At 65.8% G+C, this 19318-nt stretch overlaps 1 protein-coding gene across 2 annotated transcripts; it reads right to left on the bottom strand.

The window, feature by feature from the left end:
* Positions 1–108: 108 nt before the first annotated feature.
* Positions 109–19092, bottom strand: UBTD1 (ubiquitin domain containing 1). 2 transcript variants are annotated; one of them, XM_084634689.1, is made up of 3 exons: positions 18911–19092; positions 4198–4425; positions 109–1124 (listed from the first exon to the last, which is right to left on the bottom strand). In XM_084634689.1, the coding sequence occupies exons 1-3, from the start codon at positions 18978–18980 to the stop codon at positions 739–741; spliced, it is 684 nt and encodes a 227-aa protein (XP_084490815.1). In that variant the 5' UTR covers positions 18981–19092; the 3' UTR covers positions 109–738. The 2 variants fall into 2 exon arrangements, with proteins under 2 accessions (XP_084490815.1, XP_084490816.1); XM_084634690.1 differs by lacking the exon at positions 18911–19092 and adding an exon at positions 15794–15924.
* Positions 19093–19318: the final 226 nt, after the last annotated feature.

Below are 19318 nucleotides of genomic sequence, written 5' to 3'. Positions count from 1 at the left end.
GGAAGGGGCAGCTCTAAGGAGCAGTCCCAGGTGTGCCACGCAGGCTGGCCAGGCCATGCCTGTGCCCCAGCCCTGGCCGATGTGAAAGCAGGCGCTGGAAGCATCGGGGCCGGGGGAAGCTAAAAAGGCTTTATTGATAAATATGGAGACCCACAGACACCGGGAGAGCTGCCCCCTGCCCGGCTGGGAGGTGCCAGGCGACAGGCAGCAGGGCAGAGTGCCCAGGCTGGATCACCACAGGAGCCAGGCTCAGGAGGGCAGCCCGAGGTGCCAGGCGCCGTGGGCACTGCAGGGTCCCTGGGAACGCGGCTCCCACAGGAAGTGGTTTGGTCTCAAACCTCTAAACCATTTTATGACAGTGTCCAAGTGCCGATGGGGTGAGACAGGCCCCACACACCCCACGGCGCCGTGCCCACCCTGGCAGCCCTTCCTGAGACTGACCTCCAGGGAAAGGGCTTTGACGGGGCAGCTGTGTTCTGATGCCAGCAAGCCCCCAGCCCGCGGCTGCAGCGGGGCACGGGGGGCAGCAGCAGGCACGAAGGGGCGGGGAGGATCGACGCAGAGGCGAGCTTAAGCCCCGCCACGCGGCTCTGCCCAGGGCTGCGTGCCCAGCTGTGCCCAGCAGGCGACGCTCCAAGTGCTGTCACCTCTGGGGTGGAGACTCAGTTCGCCGGCGCCGAGGGCCCCGCTGGCTTTCCCTGGGGCCCAGCAGCCCCTGCGCCCGTCAGCCGGCCCGGCTCAGTTCCTGGGCACCAGCGGCTGGTTCACGATCACCTGGATGACAAAGTCCTTCTGGATCTTGGCTTCATGCAGCCGCGTGCGGTCCGTCAGCAGCTTGCCGGAGAAGAACCAGCGCTGCCAGCCCGGCTCGATGCCCTCCTGGGCCTGCAGCTGCTTCTTCAGCTGCCCCACGGTGTCGGCCACGCTGGCGCTCAGCCGCAGGTCCTTGCCAGTGGAGAGCCGCACCTTGAGCGGGAACTCGCACCGGGGGCTGGCTGCAGGCTCCGGGGGCTCCGTGCTCTCGTCGCTGCCCCGCTCCAGTATGAGGTTGGCAGGTGTCGCCAGGCAGTACACGGGTAGCTGGTAGCGGTTCCCCAGCTCATCGTAGCACTCAGTTAGGGACCCTGCCGGGGAGCCAGAGACACCAGCGAAGTGGTGAGGGGAAGGAGCTGGAGGCAGATACAGCACGGGCAGGAGCCACCAACAACACAGACCCCTCTGCTGGTGCCCCTCAATCCCGACCCACAGACCCTGCTAGCCCAGTCCTGGGGTCCCCCTGTGACGAAGCGGGACTGTTCTTAATGTTTCCTCTGAATAGTGTGGGGGTGCCTCAGTTTCCCCTAGGCAGTTCTTAAGTATCTAGGGGGTGGGGTAAGGGTGTATGATCATTGCAGAGCCCTAGAGGGCAGGTGTGTGCAGGGGTCTGGACACAGAGAATGGCCGACACCCTGTTTCCTGGCCACTGATGGCCTGGGCCCTTCCCCCCTGCAAGGTGAGAGCTAAAGGGTTGGAGAACAAAGGAATCAGGTGCCCTCCTGGCCCGGGAAAGGAACAAAGCCCAGAGGAGGAGGGGCTGGAGGGAGTTTCAGTTTGAGGCTGGCTGGGAATGGAGTGAAGGGCAGACGTGGTTGTCTGGCTCGCTGCCCCCCAGAATGGACCCAGCTGAGGGGTCCTGTTCTCTGCACCTACAAGCTTTGTTTTAGACCATGTTCCTGTCGTCTAATAAACCTTCTGTTTTACTGGCTGGCTGAGAGTCCCGTCTGACTGCGGAGTTGGGGGGCAGGACCCTCTGGCTTCCCCAGGACCCCACCTGAGCAGACTGGCTGTGGGAAGTGCACGGAGGGGCAGAGGATGCTGAATGCTCCGAGGTCAGACCCAGGAAGGTGGAAGCCGGGTGAGCTGTGTCCCCTGCAGACAGGCTGCTCCCAGAGAGGAGACTTCCCCAGAGTCCTGCCTGGCGTCATGGGGAGCAGTTCCAGAGCATTGCCCGGGGATTCCATGACACCCCCTGCCCCCAAAATAGCTCTGACGGTGCTCCTCAATCCCAACCTGCAGCCCGAAGGTATTCCAGCCCAGAACACCCAAAATCCACCTCCTGAAGCTCTTCCCCCCCACCCCGCACCCTTTCCCTGCCCCTACAGACCTCCCAGCCCCAGGAGGAGTGTGGCCTTTCAGGCACCATGGCTCAGTGCCAGCGGTCAGATAGATTCTCCTTTTGGGATCTGAGAGCTGGCTGGGGGAGCTGGGGCTCCGGGACTAGACACAGCCAGGACCCCCCGAGCCGCACAGCTCTGGGGCTCTTCATTTCAGTCTGGGAGAAGCCACCGGCCCGAGCCACATGAGCTGCCCACGTGCCTGGAGCTGAGCCGAGGGAGACCCCAATCCCAGGTGGGGTGAGTGGGTTCCAGGAGCCTCTCCCCCCAGCACCCCCACAGCAGGGCTGGGGCACAGGGAGCCCCTGCAGGCAGATGGTCTGTGTCCAGTGTGACACTGCCCCATATTCATCTATCCATGGAAAAGTTACAATTTGCTGAATATGATTATCCTATTTGTAGGCATGTATCATTTGTGTGTCTGGAGTTATGACTATTGACCTTGTATCTGTATTTCAAATGAGCTTGCTCTGGGTCACACCCACAGCTAACCTTTCAGGTACAATAGGGAAGAAGCTAGACAGTGCTAATGGCCCATCCGTGGAAACAATGGGCCATGGGAAAGGCTTGTCCTCACCTGGGGACCCTTCAGACAGCCTATAGATAATGGCTGCTATGACTCGGGGAGACATGCAAGGGCATGTGACCAGACCACATGATACTGAACTCCATTTTGGTACCTGTATTTTTCCATAAACTGAGCTGGGCACTTGGCTTGGATCTAAGGAGTTCCCGCCGTATGGAAAAACTAAAAGGGGGAAGTGACATCACCAAGGAGCCTCACTCCCTCTACAACTCAACACCTGGAAACACCTGAGGAACAAAGACTGAACTGGGGGAAGTGCTACTCCCAGGCTGGAAGAGAGGGTTCCTGCCTGTGTACAGAGCATCTACAAATGGCTTGTACTAGCTCACAGGGTGAGACACTGTTTGATTCAAATCCTATCTAGTATATTAGGCTTAGATTGCATTTTTGTTTATTTGCTGGGTAATCTACTTTGATCTGTTTGCTATCATTTATAGTCACTTAAAATCTATCTTTCTGGAGTTAATAAACCTATTTTATGTTTTATCTTAACCAGTGTGTTTTTGGGTGAAGCATTAGGGAATCTCAGCTCTGTAACAAAGGCTGGTGCATGTCTTCCCCACATCGAGGGGGAAGCAGACTAATTAATGAGCTTGCACCGTACAGACCCCTGTGTAGGACGGTATAATTCTGGGTTTATACTCCAGTAGGGGTGCAAGGCTGGGGAGCTGGAACACTGGCTGGTGCCTCCATTGTTGGTCCATGAGTGGCTCAGGTAAAGCACTCAGGTGACTCGGTTGGGTGTGTGGCGCCACCTGTGGTTGTGTTGGGTGATAACAGGGCCTGGAGGGGCGGGCTGTGTGTCATCAGCAGAGCAGGGGGAGAGGCCAACCCAGCTGAATGGTTTCGGGGCACAGCGGTTCCAACAGCTTCCAGGCTTCACCCTGGAGGTAGAGCCCATCTCAGCCACCCCCACCAGCAGGCTCCAGAGGCTTCCCCAGTGCAGGGCCCACTCCTGGGTCACCTCCCCGGCCAACATGCCCTGCCTTGGGGCAGCCCAGCGCAGAGGGGAAGGGACACAGTCAGCCGTGGCTGCCCTGCTGACGAGGGGCAGGGCAGTTAGTGTCATGGGGCCCCTGGGATGAGCTGCCCCCCTGAACCCTCCCACCCTGCTGTGCAGGCACCAGTCCCCTCCCTCAGCCCTCTTTCAATTCTTACTGGCCCCACTGGTGTCTACCCCTGCACAGGGAGAGGAATCTGTCTGCCCTCCAGCGGTTCTCCTGCAGCACTGCATCCCCCGCCCTGCCCGTGGGTCCAAAGCCCGGGCCCCCATTCTGATCCCACCCCATTAGCCCCTGCCCACCATATGTCACCATCTTGCCCCTCTGGCCCCAAGTCCCTGCCCCATGTCCCCCTCCCACTCTGCTGGCCTGAAGTCCCTGTCCCCCTCCCTCCTCAGGTCCCCATCCTGCCTGATGTGTCTGCCCCCCTCCCGCCCCCCGTCCTCATCCTGCCTACCATGGGGCAGGGTGATGCTGGCACCATCCAGGATGGCCTGGGCCAGCCCATGGTCGTTGGCCTCCACGGCGTAGGCAGCTGCCTTCAGGGCATCCCAGATCTCCTTGCGGCCCTCGAAGGCAGGCGCCGTGTCCCAGAACTCGTCCCGCTTGCTGCGCAGCTGGCCGTCCGTCATGGGGTAGTCGCTCTTCCACTTGGGCCGCTCCTTCCGCAGGGGCTCATTGCGGCCTGTGGAGGGGGACAGAGAGCTCAGCAGGGACCCCGAGCCAGCATCCACCTGGAGACTCTGCCCCCCTGGTGCCCCTGTCCCCATCACAGCTGGGCCAGCACCCACCTGGAGACTCCTGCCCCCGGCACAGCTGGGCCAGCACCCGCCTGCGGACCCCTGCCCCCGGCACAGCTCGGCCAGCACCCCCCTGCGGACCCCTGTCCCCGGCACAGCTGGGCCAGCACCCACCTGCGGACCCCTGCCTTCCCCCACGCAGAAGGGACACCCCACAGGCGCCAGGCAGAGCTGGGGCACACCAGCCCCTCCTGAAGGGGAACCGAGCTGGGCACATCCCAGGGACCCGTCCCCCAGCGCAGTGTTCAGCCCGGTGCGCTGAGACCAGCCCTCTCTCTCTCTCTCTCTCTCTCTCTCTGTGTTGGGCTGAGGCCACCTGCACTAGCTGGGGACTCCCTGGGTTGCCCTGCCCCACAAGCAGGAAGGGGGGGCACTGGGGCAGGAGGCATTGGGACATGCCCGGGCAGGGAAAGGGGTGGGAGGAGCTTCAGGTGGTAGATATTGAGTGTTCTGGGCTGGGCTATTGGGGGCGGAGGGTTGGGAGTGAGGGGCAATGGCAGAGCTGGGGGGGGGAGCCCAGGGCTGGGCTATTGGGGGCTGTGGGTCAGGAGTGAGGGCCAGTATTCCTGAGGTCCCAGGGGCCCTGTCCAGCCCCGTTGCAGGGCACAGCAGCGGTCCACAAACCAGCCCCCTCGGTGGCTCTCCGTCAGGGCAGAGGGGGCTCACAGGTCCCTGATTGCCCTGCTAACAGGAACGTGTGCAGGTCCCACCCTCGGGAGAGGCCTGACTGGGAGCCCTGGCCGGAGGCAGGCACCCCTGCCCCCCGCCAGGCAGCTGCTCTAATCCTGCCCTGCCAGGCGGCTGCAGTGACTTAGAGGCCCCTGGCCAAGGGCAATATTTATAGCTCAGGGAATTAGCCGGAGTCAGAGCGTGGGGATTATCGGGCTCACCCACTCCTGGGGGCAGGGGAGGAGCAGACAGAAAGGATGCACTGGCACTAATGTATGGGGCTGCCGGGACTCCTGGGTTCTCTACCTGCCTGCCATGTGTGACCTTGGGCAAGTCACTCCCTCATGCCTCAGTTTCCCCATCTGTAGAACAGGCATGGTGCCCCCTGCCCCCAGGGACAAGGTGGGAGGCGTAACTCACTCACAAGTACAGAGAGGGACCGGCTGCTGGCCAGGGCACCCTCACCAGGGGACTGACGCCAGGCCTTCACAAGGGAGATGCACAGGGACCAGTGGGGCCCTGGAGCCATGTGCATAGTAGGGGTCCCAAAAGCCAGGGAACAAGCCGTGCAGGTGCAGCCTGGCAGCCAGCTGGCTGCTTGGTATTGTGACTTCGAGCCCAGGTCACGGGGACCAGGGCACACGCATGGCCATGACTGCACAAAGAGGCGGGCACTGCCCCCCCCCCCCCCGGGCTCCTCTTGCTCTGAGTTCGGGGGCTGCAGGGCACGCAGGGAAAGGCTGTTTCGGGGTGTCTGTACAGGGCACGTTAGACAGCTGGGTTTTCCCTCAGAGACCATGGGCACGGCTGGGTAAGCCAGTCAGTGCATGGCAGTGACCTGCTTTGAGTGCTGGATGTTCAAATCCACCCTGCAGTTATGGGGATAGCCCCAGGGCAGGAAGAGCAGGGGGCACCTGTCGGGGGGGCTGCCGCCCAGGGAAGGGGGTGCTGAGGGCAGGAGTCCCAGCCCCCCATGCTCTGCAGCCCATGTCAGAGGCCAGGCTCCCCTGAGAGGGAGCAAGGCAGCTCCGCCAGGCCAGGCGCCGTGTGGCACCGTGTGTGTGTGTGTCACTCGTCTGGGCTGAGGCTCCCTGGGTCGCCCTGCCCCACAAGCAGGAAGGGGGGGGCATTGGGGCAGGAGGCATTGGGACATGCCCGGGCAGGGAAAGGGGTGGGAGGAGCTTCAGGTGGTAGATATTGACGACCAGGGCAGAGATCACAGCTGTCCTGGGCTGGGCCGGCTGCGCCAGGGCTGCAGGGGACTCTGAAGGGTGAAGGCGGGGAGAGCAGCTGCAGCCAGGACTCATCCTCGCCCCGGCGCTCCGGTGGCTGAGCACAGCCCGCCCACAGGCCCAGCCTGTACCAGCCCCCTGCCCTCCAGACACCGGCTCCGCGGGCCCCGCTCGGCCAGGGAACACTGGCATGATGCCCACGGAGCAGCCTGTGTGGGCTGTGAAGAGAGACCTGGGCCCAGCCCCGGTGCTTGTGCCGATGGCCACCTCACCCCCTGGCCCACCGGGAGGCCGGGCTCCAGCGCAGCCCCCCGAGGGCCGCAGGACGCGCACGATCCCCCCACGGCTGAAGAGGGCAGCCGAGCCTGTCTCCAGCCCCATGCCCTGGCAGTCGGCTCCAGCTCGCACAGAGAAGGGGCCCTGCCCCCACCACCCCAGCCTGAATTCAAGTGCTGCTCTGAGACCAGACTAGTTCTGGGCCCCGGGTCGCTCCGACACACTGCCCCATGCACGGCCCGGAGATCACCGCAGCCAGGCCACAGCTGGGCCCTGGGCAGGCAAACCTGGCCCTTCCCTGCTCCCTCAGCGCTGCCATGAGGCACAGGACACCCCATCCCCAAAGCGAGCCCAGCTCCGCCGTGGGTTGGAGCCACAAGCCCAGTGTCAGGCCACGAGCGCAGCCCCGGCGGCTCTGGGACCCTCCGAGAGGGGCCGGGGAGACAGGCCCTGCGCTCCCCCACCCTGGCCAGAGTCAGGGCCCCCTCGCTGCAGGGCTCTGCGCCACAGCAGAGAAAGGACACCAGGGCCCCTGGCCGTCACAGCCTGGGCTGCCCTCGCCGGCTCCAGACGCCCCGGCTGTAAGACCTGGCTGCAGGGAGGGTGGAGCTAGGATCCAATTCCCTTTCAAGGCCCAGTATAGCGACCGCCAGTGGGCCAGCACCCAGCCAGCAGGTCCCGCCACGGGAGAGCCGGGCATGGGGCCAACCGCACCCGCATCCCTCTGCACCCCTGGGCTGCTCAGCGCCCGCAGCCACCATAGCTCCCGCCGGTGTCAGGTGAGTTCAGCTCCAGCCCAGCAGGGCCAACCCAGCTCCTCCTCCCCAGACACAGCACCTGCCTCGCGGATTGCGCTGCGGGGGCCAGGGACTGTCGGGCGAAGGCCTTCAAAGGCCGAGGTCTTGCCTGCCCGGCCTGGGCATCAGAGCCAGGGTTTGTGCCGCTCACAACTCCCTCGCGCCCCAGAAGCAGCTGCATTTCTGACGGGCGCTGGACTCCTGCAGGGCAGAGCACTGGGGAAGTCTCGGGCACTGGAAGGGCGTTGCCAACCCCAGGGCTGGCCAGGGCGGCTCCCTGCACCACCCAGCGCTTTGGTTTGTGTGGAGCGCTACGGGACCAGCCGGCCACCGCTCCCTCTCTGTTCCCATCACCGGGGGATGGCCAGAAGCCGACGCCGAGCACGGGCCCAGGCCAGGCAGCCGCGCCAGGCCAGTGCTGGAGCAGACAGGGCGGAGGGTCAGTGAGAGACATGGGAACAGGGCACAGTGCCCCGTGCAGGCAGGCCCCGCAGGGAGCCAGGCCCAGATAGGCAGGGACGCAGGAGTTAAGCCTGTTCTATTTATCGCGGTCTCTAATCGCCTTGTGCCGTTCGATGCCTGGCCCGGGCAGCCCCCACCCCCTCGGCAGCTCCCAGGGCCTCCCGCAGGAAAACCAAGACAGGTTGGGCCACTTCTTGCGCTTGGGGCCAGGCCAACAGGATCCAGGCAGCTCGCCCTCCACTCTGCTCCCCACCCCTCCTAGCACTGGCATCACCGACAGCAGCCGGTCCGGATCCCCAGCCAGTGACGTCACTCCCCACAGTGCTGGGGACGGCCAAAGCGCGACCAATCCCTGGCCCCTGTGGAATGAGACCAGCTCTGCAGAGACCCAGCACCTATACATGCCCCCCGGTCTGGTACCTCACCAGCTAGGGCAGCGCATGGGGAGTTGTAGGGCAGGGGCTTGGCCCCAGGCTGGCCCCATGGACTGGGTGTAGAGGTGTGATGAAGCAGGACTGTTCTTAATGTTTCCTCTGAATAGTGTGGGGGTGCCTCAGTTTCCCCTAGGCAGTTCTTAAGTATCTAGGGGTTGGGATAAGGGTGTATGATCACTGCAGAGCCCTAGAGGGCAGGTGTGTGCAGGGGTCTGGACACAGACAATGGCCGACACCCTGTTTCCTGGCAACTGATGGCCTGGGCCCTTCCCCCCTGCGAGGTGAGAGCTAAAGGGTTGGAGACCAAAGGAATCAGTTGATCTCCTGGCCCGGGAAAGGGACAAAGCTCAGAGCAGGGCGGGGCTGGAGGGAGTTTCAGTTTGGGGCTGGCTGGGACATGGAGTGAAGTACAGACGTGGTTATCTGGCTCACTGCCCCCCAAAATGAACCCAGCTGAGGGGTCCTGTTCTCTGCACCTTCAAGCTCTGTGTTAGACCATGTTCCTGTTGTCTAATAAACCTCTGTTTTACTGGCTGGCTGAGAGTCCCATCTGACTGCAGAGTTGGAGTGCAGAACCCTCTGGCTTCCCCAGGAGCCCTGCCTGAGCGGACTCGCTGTGGGAAGCGCACGGAGGGGCAGAGGATGCTGAGTGCTCCGAGGTCAGACCCAGGAAGCTGGAAGCCGGGTGAGCTGTGTGCCCTGGAGACAGGCTGCTCCCAGAGAGGAGACTTCCCCAGAGTCCTGCCTGGCTTCGTAGGGAGCCCTTCCAGAGCATCGCCCGGGGACTCCGTGACAAGAGGTGTCTCCAGGGGGCTGCAGTCAGTTTGTAGCTGCCACATCCCAGGGTCCCTGGCTAGCCCAGCAGAGACAGCAAGGGCAGGCTGGGGGCTGGGCTGCTGCAGGGCATGTGGGGGACAGAGGCTGTGGGTCAGTGCCAACATGCCACTTTCCCCAGCACATGGGGAGGAGATGGAAATTCAACCCTTCCACAGCATGCACAGGTACCAGCGGGCCCAGGCTGCTACCCTGGCACATGGAGAGATCCCTCAGCAGGAAGTGATGCTGGGAGCCCTCCACACCCACCCCCCTGGTGCACACCAGCTCTGCGGGGAGAGGCTGCAGGGCACGCTGCCTCCTGCTGGTTCCCCTTGCTCGTGCAGCAGCAGGGCAGCTTTGCACAGGGCAGCGCTGGGCATGGCCCCTCTGAGCCAGCACTGACCCCAGTGCTCCAGCCCCGCGCTAGGGCCGGCAGCTCAGCGAGGGGGGCACTCTCCTCTGAGTCAGGGCACCGGGGAGCATGAGCCATTGTTAAACAGCTCCGAGCCATTCTCGCAAGACCGGGGAAATGCCACGCTGGCTCCCCGACATCCCTGCAGCTTCAAGGGAGACACTTGCCTGAAAGCTGTTGTCTGTTGCACAGCACTGCCAACAGAGCGGACGGTGCTAGGGTAGGTGAGCTCGGCAGCCTGTGGAACTCACTGACACAGGAGGTTACTCAGGCAGGAAGCCCCAAACTGGTACAGCAGGTACCTGGCTAAGGATGGCAGCTGGGATAGTCATTGCGGGGCTGGAACTAGGCACCTGTCTGCAGGAGTCTGGGGCAAACCCTGCAGGATGCAAGTGCCAGGCACAGATGTGGGACAGGGACTGGCACTGGGAGTTTTGTAACCAAGGGTGCCAGGCCAAGAGCCACGTGGGGTAGCCCACCAGGCGGTGGGTCTGTGCCCCCAGTCTTCTGCTTCTGGAGCGGGGTCCCAGAGCTGTGCGCACCGGGGGCGGACGTGGCTGGAGGTCCCTCAGCATCCCGGGAGGAAGCACATGCAGCCTGGGGGTGGTCCTGCTGGCTTCATGTTACTGAGGAGCCCCGTGGCCACACAGCGGCAGGTTTCCTTGCCCTGGGGGCTCTCGCCCTCTCTGGGAGTGGAGGGAGCTGACTGTACCAGCTCCCGCAGGAGTCCAGCAGACACGTCTGTGTGCTTAGGGCTCTCTGCACTCGGCCCGGGGCCACAGCCAGCTGCGGGGACCAGGTGACCAGTGGTCTCAAGCTGCAGTGGGGGAAGTCTAGGCTGGATATTAGGAAACACTCTTTCACTAGGAGGGTGGGGAGAGGGTGGAATCTCCTTCCTTAGAGGTGTTTAAGGCCCAGCTTGACCAAGCCCTGTCTGGGATGATTTTTAGTTGGGGCTGGTCCTGCTTTGAGCAGGGGTGGGACTAGATGACTCCTGAGGTCCCTGTGAGGATGTGACTCAACAGGGAGGGGGGAGGGTTGACCTGGGAATGTGCCCTGGGGAGGGGAGACCTGAGAGCCTGTCACCTGAGCCAGGAGGGAGAGGGGGAGGTAACACCTCTGCCCAGGAATGTGGACAAAGGCTGCAGGAGGGAGCCTGCTGGGGGGGTTTAGTTTCAGTTTGGGGCTGGGTGGTGGAACGCAGGGAACCCCAGGGCTGGGGTCTAAGCTCGCTGCTCCCCCAGAAGGAGTTGACTGAGGGGTCCTGGTTGTACCCACAAGCTCTGTTTCAGACTGTGTTCCTGTTGTCCAATAAACCTTCTGTTTTACTGGCTGGCTGAGAGTCTCATTGAATCCCTGGAAGAGGGGTGCAGGGCCCGGACTCCCCCACACTCCATGACAGTCCCTTCCAACCCTGATCTTCCAGGATTCCCATCGCCGTGGGAACGCCCCATCTCCAAGCAGCGGTAGCTAAGGCGACAGAGGCATCACTCCATTGGCTGAGCCACGTCCACACTGGGTTGGGTCGGCATAGCCATGGTGCTGGACGGGGTGGGGGGAATCTCTCACACTCTCAGCAACGTAGCTACGGCATAGACCAGGCCTAGCATCAAGCACTGGGGCTCCCAGTCCGTCCCCCGACGGATCCATCCCCAGCAGGGAGCTGTTCCTCACACTCCTGGCTCCCCGTAGTCTCCTCCCAGGACACCTGGGTCTCAGCCTGTGGGGAGTCCCGGGGGATTTTACACACACGGGGGCAAGAACTCCAGAGACACTTGGACCCTATGCAGTGACTCAGCAGCAACAGATTCACTGTGTTCAGCCTCGCTCCCGAGAGGGAGCCACCCCCATGAACCCTCCCTACAACAGCTGTTGTCAGAAGCTGCCCCCGGGCCTGGGTCTGATCAAGCCAGGCTGGAACCCAGGCAGGACGCTGCAACCCCTCACCCCAGCGTAGCTGCAGCAAGTGAGTCCATCTTTCCCCAGCCCTGCCAGAGGGCGCCCCTGGCCCTGCGCTCTCCCCTGACGAGCCCCATGCTGCTCCAGCCTGGCAGAAGGGAGATCACAAGCCAGCTGTCAGCTCACTGTAAACCTTGCCAGGCCCAGCCGGCTCCCCGCTTGTCCAGAGACCAGCCCCTTTATTGCGCAGAGAGACAATCTGCAGCCGGCACACTGCCCCTGGGAGGAACATTATCCAAGCCACGGGGAGTGGCAGCAGGTGCCACCCCAGGACTGCGCCCCCCAAACCCGCAGGGAGACGTCTCGGGAGCCCAAGCAATGCTTGGAGAAGCCGCCCCGCAGGAACCGACACGGTCTCTGGGCACATCCGGGCAGCACCAACGACCCACCCGCCTTCACCTCTAGCGAGTGCTCACTAGCCTGGGCCCCAGCTCACCCCTTGCCCTGGAGGAGCCCATAGCGCTGCGCACCTCTGGAGCCAAGGGAGCAGCTCGCACTATGGGAGGAACTCTGGATCCTCCTGCCAACACAGGGGAAACCCAGAGGGAAAAAAGGGCCCAGCCCAAGATGCCAGGTCACCAGGTGTGTGTGGGAGAGCCAAGGCATGGCAGGGCTGGAGGGGGGAGCGGCTGCTCCAGGGGGAGCAGGTTTGGCTGCCCACCTGCCCCCCTCTTCTGGGCTGGGAGTGGCACGCTCTGACCTCAGCACAACAGCCTGGGGACGAGCCCCATGAACCCTACAGTGTGACCCATGATGAACAGATCCCAGCATGCAATGCTCCACCCCGATTGTCAGCCTGGCTCACGCGTCTCCGTGGGCTGCACCCCCATCAAGCCTGCTCCATCTCACACCAGTTAGCTGCAGTCCTGGGGCTCCTGCCATGCAGTGAGAGCACTGGGGCAAGAGGCCAGGAACCAGCCCTGTCTCCCATGCACGCAGCCAGGTGCTGTCCCAGCTACTGGGACCGTCCTGCACCCCACACGCAGCGAGCGACTTTCCCCAGGAGCTCTGTGCTCCCAGCTTCACAGCCCCAAGTCCACAGGAGTCCCCTGGGGAGACTTCCCCTGCTGCCCTGTAGGAGCCCGTGGGTGGGACAGCAGGAGGAGTACTGCAGGGCAGACGTTCTGCAAGAAAACCTAAGCAGTCAGCATGTCTGGTGGGGAGCTGACGGGCTCGGGAAAGCAGAAGGTGACCCAGCCGAGGCCAGCTGGCGCTCACAGCTGGGGCCTGCAGGAATGCAGAACTGGCTTCTCCGGGAGGAGCTGCTGATCCACCCTCACTGCACTTAGATTCCCCAGCACCTCTGACTCAGACCCCAGGCCAGTCACTGCCAATGCCCTGAATGGCAGGAGGGGTCGAGGGTCAGTCCGGCCACAGGAGTGAAGGCCTCCTCCGGGCCCCGTTCCCCCAGTGCTGCCCTTGGGGGGGCACGTACATGGCTAAGGGAGGGCGAGCTCCCATGGGGCCAGGCAGGAGCCCAGCTGTCAGCTCAGACTCCCCAGCCCGTGGCTAAGTTCAGGTGTTTGTAAATCGAATTGGGCCTCCCTGCCCAGCTGGGGGGAGGGGGGGGAGGACGAGGCGGGCAGCAAGAGGGCAAGGCCTAGACTCTCAGACTGGGGGCGCAAGGCGAGGCCCCCTGTTTAGGCACCTACACCAGCAGCCTGATCTCCCCATGGCTTTGATGGGAGCAGGGGGCACCCAGCCCCCAGCTTTTCCCCAGGGAGCTTGGCAGCAAGGAGCTGTTTGGGAAGCACCTCGCATGGCCACACAGCTGCAAAACCAAACAGAGTGCGGAGCCAGGACCCCTGGCTAATCAGTGAGGAGTCCTGCCCCGCCAGGGCTCTGCAGAGGGGATAATTCGGGTATAGTGCCGCGGTGGGGAGTGGCGACCCTGGGGGAAAGGAGGCAGGAGCGCAGCAAGTGGAAGGAGGGGTGGATGGGGCGCTGTTCCTGCAGTGGAGAGACGCTGCGGCATTAGAGGAGCGGCCCTGCTCCGTGTGCACAGAGAGCCCCATGCCCAATCCTACTGTACAGCTGGCACCAGGCAATGAGCTCGCAGGGTGCTCAGAGCAGGGCTCGCGCGAGTGAATCTGCTCACGCCTGCCACAAGCTGGGGGAAAGGCAGCGAGGACAGACCCAAGCTGGGAGAGCCCGGGCACCAATCACCCTCAGAGTCCTGCAGCCACCTTGGTACAGCCCCACTGGGCACGGCTCAGAGGCTGGGGAGAAGCAGGCCCTGGGCAAGCAGTTCCTGTCCAGCTGTGAGCAACAGCCCCGCCCCCCCGCCCCGGAACGAGGCCTCTTCCCCACTGGAGCCTGGACGCTGGCACCAAGCGCCCAGCATGCCCAGCTCCTGCTCAGGAAGGCCGCAGAGCGCACACTATTCGCTGCGGGCTGCTTGGTGCCTGGACCTGGAACCCGCCGGGCTGCCTGGTGTCCAACAGCCACCTCTGGCAGTGGGCTTCCCCCAATGCCCACCTCTGCCGCGCCAGCAGCTATTAGGCAGGTCACAAGGATTTGGAAGCTGGTCAGGTCTGGGGCCCTGGCTGCTGGCATTCTCCTACAGAAAAACCCCTCTGGCTCCAAGCCTGTCCGTGCTCAGGTCCGGGAGCCACGCTGGGACTCTCCTCTCTAGGAAGATGCCGCTCACAGTCCCTGCTCCCCACCCCATGACCCCGTTGCCTGTTTCTCCTCTCCTGCTTTCCATAAACAGAGTAGTTATGCCCAGTGCCACGCAGGGGAGGGCTGTGTGACAGGAAGGGAGCGTGAGTCAGCCCCACAGCCACCCTGCCCCCAGTCCTGGCGAGGCTGGTGCATGGAATGCTTGAAGCCGCTTATCACGGGCGTAATCTGCAGTCACACCATGCAATCAATACAGCACTCCCACAGTTCCCAAGTACACCACTAATTAAACATCACAACACCTCTACGGAGAGAGGGACAGGCAAGGATCACTTCACCCACCACTGATATGCATCCACCTCTGAGGTGCAGCATGGCAGCTGTGTAACAGCAATGGTACAAGAGCTTAGGACACAAAGCAATGCACACCACAGCCAGCTGAAACTGCAGGAGAATATAGAGACAAAGCAGTTCTTCAGTTAGAATTCAGCCAGCACACTGAGGTTCCCAAAACACTTCCCAAAAGAATCCCAGGGGATCTTTAAGGCTCATGAGCAGCAGGGGTCTCTTCCACTGAATCACGATCACAACACCCCTTCTCCCAAACACTCAGTTTCCCTGCAATTCTCCCATCCAAATGTTGACCAAACCCACCCCTGCTTAGCCTACGATCTGCCAGGGTCTCAGCAGGGGACAGCCTGTCTGCAGGTCTGTGCGGGGCGGTAGATAATCAGACTTGGGTGGGTATTTGGGTTTGTTGCTAGGTGACTCAGTCTAGTCCCCAAGGTTTGCACTTGCACAATCCCGACCACATGTCAACAGGAACTCCTCTGAGAACGCTTCCAATACACAACTCCAGCTGCTAGCTCTCGGGCAGCTCATGGAGAAGGGGGCTTGGAATAGCCCCCAAACAAAATTTTAAGGCCCCTGAAGCACCGGCAGAAGTGGCCCCTTTTTCCGTAGGTGGATAAAAGAGCTGGGACAGAATCTGCTGTGTTATTTTCAGGAAACGTCAAAGCAGAAAGGACCAGGAGGATCCAGCCAGCCCGGCCTGCCAGCAAAACAGTGTCCCACCCAAGTCCCTACTTCCGTCTCCCGTAGTAGCCAAAGCGAGGTATGGCACAAGGGTCCCAGCTGTGCAAGCCTACCCCCCGGGGGGTATTTCTCCCTGTCCCCTGCTCATCGTCAGCCTGTGTCCTGAAGCAGCAGGGTGAAGAGCACTTGGGTTTCATGCTTCCCAGGGTAATTCCCAGGAATGCTTCCTTTTTTCCCTAAGACCCCCCTCCAAAAGGCTATTCGCACAACGATCGATCTAGGCCCGATGGAAGCCGGAGAGTCCCAGCTAACCCTGCTCCGTGCAAGAAAGGCTCGCCAGACACCAGGTAACATTACACACCCGGGCTGGATCCTGCTCCAGGTGCAAAGAGGATATACGAAGCTCCTGACTCAAAAAGGGTACAAAGCACGACCAGTCTGCTGTGGCATAGGAGGCCACCCCCAGGGCAGGGCAGAATATGGTCTGGCCCTGAATGCACTGCAGGAGCTAGGCAAAGCTCTGGCTGTCTCAGACTTACCCAGCTTGTGTCTCTTTAAGGCCAGCTTCTCGCTAAAGTGCAATCCTCAGTGCGGGACATCTGGCCTCTGCCAACACAGCTCCCTGACACTGGGGGACAGGCCGTCGCGAGCAGCTCTTTTGGAGAGCCCCGTCGTGCCCCCCTCAGCAGTCCCGCTGCAGGGAAGTGACAGGTGGCATCACGCCTGACTTGTCCATGGCTGGGGCAGTGAACGCAGTTTCTGGGCATGGCTTGGCTGGCACGGCGCTAGGTGCTGTCACTCTCCCGGCGCTGACCCACACAGGCTGCACACGCCTCTTTGACATGCGTGTGTACATAGATTGCACACGGCCCCATTACACAGGGCAGACTCCTGAGGCTGTCCCGGTACCCTGAGCGCCAGCCACACGTGGGAGCTGCCTCACACCCAGCTATGAAGCCCAGAGGCTGGGCTGCTGGGTTTCTCCGGCAGGGCTGGGGGTGGTTTGGGTCCCCGTTGGTCAGACAGCCTCGCCGCTCTGACCCCGGGGGACCCAGGCGGAGCAGGGTGCTGTGCCAGCCGGGGTCCACGCCCGGCGGGTGAGGGAGTCGCAAGCCTGAAGTAGGAGACCAGAGCTCAGGGATGGTGGCTAAGTAGCCAGCTGGGGAGACCCCCCCCACACACAGGGTGCCCGGGAGGGGCTGTCACGGGACCCAGCTGGGGAGACCCCCCCCACCTGGGGGTGCCCGGGAGGGGCTGTCACGGGAGCCGGGACGGCCGAGGGGCGGGGGGGGGGGGCTGTCACGGGAGCCGGGACGGCCGAGGGGCGGGGCTGTCACGGGAGCCGGGACGGCCGAGGGGCGGGGGGGGGGGGCTGTCACGGGAGCCGGGACGGCCGAGGGGCGGGGGGGGGGGGGCTGTCACGGGAGCCGGGACGGCCGAGGGGCGGGGGGGGGGGGGCTGTCACGGGAGCCGGGACGGCCGAGGGGCGGGGGGGGGGGGGCTGTCACGGGAGCCGGGACGGCCGAGGGGCGGGGGGGGGGGGCTGTCACGGGAGCCGGGACGGCCGAGGGGCGGGGGGGGGGGCTGTCACGGGAGCCGGGACGGCCGAGGGGCGGGGGGGGGGGGGCTGTCACGGGAGCCGGGACGGCCGAGGGGCGGGGGGGGGGGGGCTGTCACGGGAGCCGGGACGGCCGAGGGGCGGGGGGGGGGGGGCTGTCACGGGAGCCGGGACGGCCGAGGGGCGGGGGGGGGGGCTGTCACGGGAGCCGGGACGGCCGAGGGGCGGGGGGGGGGGGCTGTCACGGGAGCCGGGACGGCCGAGGGGCGGGGGGGGGGGGCTGTCACGGGAGCCGGGACGGCCGAGGGGCGGGGGGGGGGGCTGTCACGGGAGCCGGGACGGCCGAGGGGCGGGGGGGGGGGGCTGTCACGGGAGCCGGGACGGCCGAGGGGCGGGGGGGGGGGGGCTGTCACGGGAGCCGGGACGGCCGAGGGGCGGGGGGGGGGGGCTGTCACGGGAGCCGGGACGGCCGAGGGGCGGGGGGGGGGGGGCTGTCACGGGAGCCGGGACGGCCGAGGGGCGGGGGGGGGGGCTGTCACGGGAGCCGGGACGGCCGAGGGGCGGGGGGGGGGGCTGTCACGGGAGCCGGGACGGCCGAGGGGCGGGGGGGGGGGGCTGTCACGGGAGCCGGGACGGCCGAGGGGCGGGGGGGGGGGGCTGTCACGGGAGCCGGGACGGCCGAGGGGCGGGGGGGGGGGGGCTGTCACGGGAGCCGGGACGGCCGAGGGGCGGGGGGGGGGGGCTGTCACGGGAGCCGGGACGGCCGAGGGGCGGGGGGGGGGGCTGTCACGGGAGCCGGGACGGCCGAGGGGCGGGGGGGGGGCTGTCACGGGAGCCGGGACGGCCGAGGGGCGGGGGGGGGGGGCTGTCACGGGAGCCGGGACGGCCGAGGGGCGGGGGGGGGGGGCTGTCACGGGAGCCGGGACGGGCCGAGGGGCGGGGGGGGGGGCTGTCACGGGAGCCGGGACGGCCGAGGGGGCGGGGGGGGGGGCTGTCACGGGAGCCGGGACGGCCGAGGGGCGGGGGGGGGGGCTGTCACGGGAGGCCGGGACGGCCGAGGGGCGGGGGGGGGGGCTGTCACGGGAGCCGGGACGGCCGAGGGGGCGGGGGGGGGGGCTGTCACGGGAGCCGGGACGGGCCGAGGGGCGGGGGGGGGGGCTGTCACGGGAGCCGGGACGGCCGAGGGGCGGGGGGGGGGGGCTGTCACGGGAGCCGGGACGGCCGAGGGGCGGGGGGGGGGGGCTGTCACGGGAGCCGGGACGGCCGAGGGGCGGGGGGGGGGCTGTCACGGGAGCCGGGACGGCCGAGGGGCGGGGGGGGGGGCTGTCACGGGAGCCGGGACGGCCGAGGGGCGGGGGGGGGGGCTGTCACGGGAGCCGGGACGGCCGAGGGGCGGGGGGGGGGGGCTGTCACGGGAGCCGGGACGGCCGAGGGGCGGGGGGGGGGGCTGTCACGGGAGCCGGGACGGCCGAGGGGCGGGGGGGGGGGCTGTCACGGGAGCCGGGACGGCCGAGGGGCGGGGGGGGGGGGCTGTCACGGGAGCCGGGACGGCCGAGGGGCGGGGGGGGGGGGCTGTCACGGGAGCCGGGACGGCCGAGGGGCGGGGGGGGGGGGCTGTCACGGGAGCCGGGACGGCCGAGGGGCGGGGGGGGGGGCTGTCACGGGAGCCGGGACGGCCGAGGGGCGGGGGGGGGGGCTGTCACGGGAGCCGGGACGGCCGAGGGGCGGGGGGGGGGGCTGTCACGGGAGCCGGGACGGCCGAGGGGCGGGGGGGGGGGCTGTCACGGGAGCCGGGACGGCCGAGGGGCGGGGGGGGGGCTGTCACGGGAGCCGGGACGGCCGAGGGGCGGGGGGGGGGCTGTCACGGGAGCCGGGACGGCCGAGGGGCGGGGGGGGGGGCTGTCACGGGAGCCGGGACGGCCGAGGGGCGGGGCTGTCACGGGAGCCGGGACGGCCGAGGGGCGGGGGGGGGGCTGTCACGGGAGCCGGGCCGGCCGAGGGGCGGGGGGGGGGCTGTCACGGGAGCCGGCCGCGCCCCCCAGCCCCCGCCGAGGCCCGGTGCGGGGCTGGCTCCCCGGGGCTCCGCGGCCCCGCTCACCTGCTCGCTTGCGGGGGTGGCGCGGGGCCGGCGGGCGCTCCCCGCGCGGCCGCCCCACGCAGCTGCCCATGGCGGAGGCTCCTGCCGCGGGGGGGGGGCCGGTGCCCGGGCCGGGCCCTGCAGCCGCTGCCCGCCGGACCCGCACCGGCTCTGCCCGGAGAGGCCGGGGCGCTCCGCCTGCCCCGGGAGCACGTGACAGCGGCCCGCAGCACCGCCCCCAGACCGGGCCGGGCCAATGGGAGTGTGTGTGTGGGGAGGGGCAGAGTGTGACCCCGCCCCCGGGCCCGGCCGGGCCAATGGGAGTGTGTGTGTGGGGAGGGGCAGAGTGTGACCCCGCCCCCAGACCGGGCCGGGCCAATGGGAGAGTGTGTGTGGGGAGGGGCAGAGTGTGACCCCGCCCCTAGACCG

The sequence above is a fragment of the Lepidochelys olivacea genome, assembly GCF_965140295.1.
Source record: "Lepidochelys olivacea isolate rLepOli2 genome assembly, chromosome: 7".
NCBI lineage: Eukaryota > Metazoa > Chordata > Testudines > Cheloniidae > Lepidochelys > Lepidochelys olivacea.
The sequence above is the reverse complement of the archived record's forward strand: the minus strand, read 5'-3'. Positions and strand labels throughout refer to the sequence as shown.

What these genes read in the sequence shown, in the direction of transcription:
- UBTD1 (XM_084634689.1), bottom strand. Translation starts at nt 18,980, where the DNA reads ATGGGCAGCTGCGTGGGGCGGCCGCGCGGGGAGCGCCCGCCGGCCCCG. An exon ending in CCACCCCCGCAAGCGAGCAG is followed by an intron (nt 4,426 to 18,910) that starts GTGAGCGGGGCC and finishes CCCCCTCCACAG; the next exon opens with GCCGCAATGAGCCCCTGCGG. An exon ending in CAGCATCACCCTGCCCCATG is followed by an intron (nt 1,125 to 4,197) that starts GTAGGCAGGATG and finishes GCTCCCCGGCAG; the next exon opens with GGTCCCTAACTGAGTGCTAC.